General features: G+C 53.0%; 1 protein-coding gene and 1 pseudogene across 1 annotated transcript; one reads left to right on the forward strand and one right to left on the reverse strand.

Moving 5' to 3' along the window:
• Nucleotides 1-489: 489 nt before the first annotated feature.
• SAPIO_CDS10250 lies at nucleotides 490-2637 on the forward strand (annotated as a pseudogene; the record flags this gene model as incomplete).
• A 1431-nt stretch (nucleotides 2638-4068) lies between these two features.
• On the reverse strand, nucleotides 4069-5171 carry SAPIO_CDS10251 (uncharacterized protein; the record flags this gene model as incomplete). The annotated part of the gene is made up of 3 exons (XM_016783871.1): nucleotides 4069-4497; nucleotides 4614-4738; nucleotides 4883-5171. The coding sequence occupies 3 exons, from the start codon at nucleotides 5169-5171 to the stop codon at nucleotides 4069-4071; spliced, it is 843 nt and encodes a 280-aa protein (XP_016638717.1).
• Nucleotides 5172-6455: the final 1284 nt, after the last annotated feature.

Raw genomic sequence — 6455 nt, forward strand, 5'->3', positions numbered from 1 at the left:
TGGAGAAGAGATTGAAATCCGCAGTCCGATCAGTGAGATCGAAGACAACTAAAACGGAAAGTTCGTCATTGAAGGTGCAGAGGCACTTCTGGCACGGTGGTCCGCCTGAGGCACCAATCGCCAGTCTTGTTCGGATATTGACGTTGGGGTTTGGGCTAGCCGGCCTAGTCTAAGGCGGGTTTAGTCGCTGTCACTGGCTGCTGTCCAGTTCGCACACCGCCCATGAGAAAACATCATATCCCTTCTCCTCCAGGCACGTTCCACTAGGTGCGCACGCTCTCTTCATCGAGTCTGTGGTGCTTCAGCGGCGGGCACAACCAGCGCATATATCCTGTTTGATCCCACTAAGGCGCAGCGCTGCCCAAACGTTAGTTCCCAGAGCCCAAAATCTTCACGGGACAGAGATCTATCTGTCCATCGCCACATTGACGCTTTGGAGCTAACAACCCCAATCTCAAATCGGGCAGTTTACACCGACCATCACCTACAATGGACGAGGAAAGCCATCAAGTTGTGCAAGAGTTGCACTCGGATCTTGCCCGAAAATACAAAAAACATGCTGCGGCCATACAGCAAGCCTGGCGATCCTTCACCAAAGGCCAGCGCGCCGAGTGCATGAAGGTCGGCGCACGTGACGGCATTGTACTCAAGCACTCCCTCGACGCCTCGCTAGGAAACGTGTGCAAGTTCATACCCGAATGGAACCTCCGGGATGTGGCAGAATCTGGTCCGGATTTCCTGCTAGACTTACTCAAGCACCGCGCAACGACCTCGCTTCCTCAGCAGTATGCGGCAGGACAAAGCGGCGGACCGGGAGACCACGGCCTCATTATGAACATGATGGCCACGCGGAACCTTCGCCATGTGGACGCGTTCAAGAACAGTTATACCTTTTTCCTCGAGGCTGATATGTACGGAAAGTCGTTCGTTATCAAAGACGAGTTTGAACAGACGCTAGCCGATTTCCGACCAGCAATCGAAGCTGGAGTATGTGTGCCTCAGTCAACCGGAGAATTGATCCTGATGAGGCAGATTTACCTCCTACAGAGTCTTACCATCATCATTGATGATATTCTTGAGGAGGGCTCCAAAACCAGGGTTACGAAAGAGCGAGCCAAGAAGCCTGATCAGGCGGCGACCGCCGCCCTCGCGAAATTGAACATTGCACCCACCCCAAAGCTGTCTCTTTCTGACCTGGTTGCTACCGCCCGAGACCAGCAAGACTCTTTGGAAGAGTACCTGGGTCTGCTCTCCACCGAACCTGTTGTGTTGGCGTTTGCAGTCAATACCCGTTTCTTCACTCGACCCGAATTACTTCCTGATGAAAAAGGTCGCCGCCTTCCCGTGCACACGGATAAATACGTCAGCGCCTCCTTCTTCGAGACCATCCATGCTTCTATCCAGGCCGCTGCTATTTGGAGATACATCAGTCGTCTCTTACAACTACTCGACACTGCGCCGCCGAAGGATAAGGCATACCGGGCCATGATACTGCAGGAGATTGCCAACGTGTGTCACTTAGAGTATACCCGAGAGCAGGGGTTCCTCAAACGCCAGGTTCAGGCTCAAAGCGTGGGCAAATATTTCAGGAGGGTATCCAATGCTGTTGACACGGCTGGCAACGCGCGCGTTACCATTAAAAAGAACTGGGAAGACCTGACTAGATCCGATCCGCTGTTGCACTACATCCTCCGTCTGGTCCAGGCAGATACCACTGCCCCGAAAGCGATCACCTGGGTGAAGAAGCTCGGCGAGCTCTACGAATTGAGCCCTGACCAACGGGAGAGGCTGGATGATAGCGAGTTCTACGCGCTCTCCGATTTCATTGTCGTAGCCTCCTTTCTTAATGACCTGTCGGCCGTGGTGTCGGTTCCGTCGATCTCGCGTAAAACCGGCCAAACGTTCATCACCCAGTCGCAGAAACTGGAATCAGAGCTGAACACTCTCAAAGCCAACGTGGATTTGCGCGATTTCGTCGTTCCCATCGACAACCTTCTCGAACCAGATGTCGCTGAGCTTGCGCTGAAGAGCCTCGATGACTTTGTCGTTGGTGCGGTGGGCAAGAAGTTGGGATTCTTGTATTTTGACCTTGTTGAGGATTGCGTGGCTGATATCCTGGAACGCCATGAAGAGCTAAAGGCTAAACGGGAGCAAGAAGCGAAGAAGAAGGATGCAGCGAAGCCGCCGATGTCTCAACCTGTCACCGAGGAGCCTGTTCCGGAACCAGCCGAGCAGCCAAAGATCAAAGTCAAAACACGTCCAGCAACGTCTCGTCTGTACGACCTGGCCTCGACGACAGAAGACGAAACTCTAGAGGCAGCGCCCCTCCCGCCGCAAAAATTCCGTGTCGGTGCCTCGACAGCCCAGACCTTTTCGGCAATATTCGCCAAAGCTCAGTCACGCGGCGCCATCAGCTGGACCGCGTTTGAGGCATCCATGGCGGAGGTGGGCTTCTCCGTGGTGCCGAAGTTTGGGTCTGTGTATACCTTTTTCCCGCCTGAAACCATGGAGGTGAAGAAGTCTGTGACGGTGCACCGGCCTCATCAGTCTCACATTGAGGGGTACAGGATTCTCATTCTGGCGCGGCGATTGAAAAGGGTATACGGATGGGGAGAGGGAACTTTTGAGGCTGCTTGATTTAAGTCTGATGTCCCTCTGTTATGTCCAATGTTCTCTATTCGTTGTATCTGATCATTGATCTATCCGTCAGAGATTTAAGAAAAGAACCTGGGCGGTTGCGAGTCTCCTTCACCAAGCGTTCCCGGTGCCGAACTCTGTTTCCACAATTAGCTAGTACTTGTTCAGTGGAATCTTATTAGATGTCGACAGCATTCGAGAGATTATTCTGTGCAGCTAAACCCTTTCGGGTTTCTGTTCCCGTGATCTGTGATCCCCAGTGGTGAACACCATCCCTCGACACGGTCTCTTCTTCAAAATACGATGAAATCCCTCCTGTTGCACAAACCAGATGTTCCTCGTGCGCCACTCATAGTCAGCGCTTGGCAGACTCGGTTCCTCAAAATCTCCGGAACACGTTTGGGGCTGGGACGAGGACGTATATTGGAAGGCATACTGCGATCATGGAGATGGCGAAGCTGAGGACGACTGATCCATCATCTTGAGCTGCTCCTCCGACGCATCAAGCCATCGCTCCGGCTCGAATCGTTCCGGATTGGCGAACACCTCGGGATCATTCTGCGTGACTTAGGCGTTCACTCTGACTATGGTGCCGCCGGGAAGTTGCCTGCCGCAGATTGTGGTTCCCTCGGCGGGTATATGACGTTGTAGGAGGCCAACGGAAGGGTGAATCCGGAGGCGTTCCTAGACACCATGTTTCACCACTAGTGACCAAGTGATCATTCCTAGATATACACTTCCCAAGGGACGATCTCAGTAGTGTCTGGGCTCCGAGTGCCCTAAGCCATCTCCGCCAGCTACCCCTGAGGCTCCAACACCCTGGTAAAATTATGGCAGCCTCACGTTAACAAGTACATGGAGGGCCGTCTAAGTCCAAGGGTCGATGACGGCGACGCCAAGACCCACACCCACACCCGCACCTCATTGTGTTAAGCCTCGGTGTAAACAAGAATTTCGTTTTAGCGGAAGCAGTGAGCTGCAGGTAATTGCTGGTTGTTTTGGTTACTAGAAGGAAAGCCGCGGAGAACAGGGAGAGCACAGCTTTGTATTGTCGACGTCTGCGCGGCTCCCGCAAAGTTCGAAATAAAGTTCTTGAGGTTCATTGTTCTTGCCCCCGCCCCGCAGCTACATCCTCGGATCAGATGCTTGCGATGGGTCGCAGGACACCACAGTCACCACTTGAGGTCGCAGATAGCGATATTGCTCTTTAATTTCTACCAAGGTAGTAGGCCTCCTCTGCGGAGTATACCCCCTGTTCATTCTACGCAAGCAGCACCATTACTGGCCTGTTATTCCCGAGCTGCAAGTCATCCGATCCGATCCCGTCCGTCTCATAGACGAGGGCCGCCGTCTCACTAGCCCAACCCTCCACAGCTTCCTCCTAATATCGCAATGCAACGATGGAACGCCTTTCCCACGACAACCTTCTCTTCACTTGTCATTGTCGAATAGATCTCGAGGCCTCCACTTCGGGTCCCAGGGCGGTTCAGGGGGAGGAGCCGCTCGTAGCTCTCTATCAAGCCGCGCCGCCAACAGACGACTGTATCGTCGCTCCTTGGATTCCTGGTAGAATTTCCGCTCGCTGCGAAAGTGGACGATGAACATGGCCGCCGCGAGTCCGAACAGCGCAGACACTCCGAGGACCGTTCCGATGATGACGGTGGGGGGAACTTTTTGCTCCTCTTTTTTGTCGTCGGAATACTCGTCTCCATCCGCGTCATCTGGAGAGGCGGAGTTGCTTGATGTTTTTCGGAAGATGTCGATTGATAGTCCGAACTTGGTCCCATCTTTCGGCTTCAGAGAACAGGCTGTGGCTACGAATTCCAAGACTTGGAGGAAACCCCCTGTTAGCTTTTCGTACTGGCCGTGGCACAGACTTCGAGTCATGTTCAGGTGAGTTCCATACAGTTTGTTAAATATCCGTAGCCACATTGCCTGAGCGAGTCAATGCATATATCATGGTCGAGTTTGGATACGTCCTCCGATGCCGAACAGTGCTCGTACTTGTCCGTCGACTGGAGGTCCGCCGCATCGAAGCCCAGGTCATATCTGAAATGGTCGCAGGTACCCGTGCCATTAACAAACTCTTTCTTGACGGGATCTGGTAAGGTTTCGATGTTGGAGATTAAGCAATCGTTGAGAATAAAGCGGAGATTGTCTTGATGGACCAACACTGTTCTTAGCAAAAGTCTTTGGATTGGCGGAAGTCTGAGGAAATGTAGTTCTGCCTCGATTTGGCACTCACACAGAAGATCGGATAGATCGCTTTCCGAGCCATTGACGTAATTAAGGACGTAATTGCTGTCCTTTAAACAGTCGAGGCATCCCCTGGCCTTTGTTCCAGTCTGACCGTTGTAGAAATCGGCATCCGAGCAGATCTGGGACCGGAGCTCTACGCTCGTGTGGTCGGCAGCAATCGGACAAACTGCTTCGCACGGAGACCCCTGTGAGACCCGGAGGCTTAGGGCTAGACCGAGGTGGGCGGTTGAAAGGAACAAAAGAGATACTCGTAGTGAGTTCCGGGCTAAAGCCATTGTCAAGTGTGCTTCCTCACACCTTCATCTTCGATGGAGAGATACTTGATAACGAATCAATTCAATCGATCCCGATGAAGAGGATGATCGATTCACTCGTCTCGTATTCGTCACATCGACTGGTTCAATTTTTTTTCCCGATCCCGCAAGGGAGTAAAAATCCCTGGTTATTGAGAGGGTGCAATGAACGACGTCCCCTCGTATTTAATCCCGGGAGCTTGTCACATCCCTTACTTCGTACGCTTGAAAATGAATGCCCTCAATCAACGTGCCCAGCCCCCAACAAGCAACCAGCTCAAGCAGATCATCCTGTCTATTTTCCAAACGGGGTGCCTCCTCATCAGGGTCATCACTAGTTTGCTCCACAGGCTGCACGAAGCGAGCCAATCAGCCCTGATAGCATCGCTACACAGGCGGTTACAGGGCTCCATCGAGAGAGGGGCGGGCGAATCGGATAATTCGAGCTCTGGGGCTTCGAAATGAAGATGCCAATACCCAGGACCCCCTTGCTTCTTCTCTCGTCTCTTATGGTTCGACCGTTACAGCGTGCGGGCCGTTCCTTAGTCTAGACTTAGCTGCTGATCGACGTGACGCACAGGAGGGGGCATGATCACCTCTCCCTACCTAAACGGGCCCTAGCTTGCTTCACTGGTATCTTTTGAACGCTTGAGTCCGGCCAGAACAGTGACCCGTCTCCTCACCCAACGACCGACTTCTCCCGAGAGCGGATCCGTTCCCTCCACCCGAACTCAGTACACCTTCACACACCACTCCAGTGACTTCGTGTACGTCCTTCATAAATTGTGGATGTACTGGCCCAGATGATTTCCCCACCCTCCCTCTTGCTTAACTGCGAACTGCGAATCATACCACGAGAAAACGAAATTCGGCCTTCACCTTAGTCCAGGTTGTCCAGCTTCACGCATAGAGAGCCTAATTCTTCAACCAGAGTCGATGGAAGCTCCCTTCATGCCCCCTCATCCCTCAACCACTGGGCTGATCAGGGTGACCGCCCCACCAAAGCAATCCACTCGAGCCCCTCCCTTAACACCTCCGCTCCGTGTAACCAGCCTCTCTAGCATCCAAATCAAAAGGCCCGCATGAGACGATCCAATCAATGCCCTTGCTGAGGAGATGGCTTTTTTCAGGAGTGCCCCCGGGAGATTAGCCGTGACCAAATCATCGGGTCCCTGCCTGGTGGCTTCGTGGATGTATTCCGGCAAGTGGAGGCTAGAGGTTCCCTACGCTCCTCAGACTCCTTTCCAGGCTTTCCTTTTGCCACTT

The sequence above is a fragment of the Scedosporium apiospermum genome (assembly GCF_000732125.1).
Source record: "Scedosporium apiospermum strain IHEM 14462 chromosome Unknown SEQ_SAPIO_0165, whole genome shotgun sequence".
NCBI classification, from domain to species: domain Eukaryota; kingdom Fungi; phylum Ascomycota; class Sordariomycetes; order Microascales; family Microascaceae; genus Scedosporium; species Scedosporium apiospermum.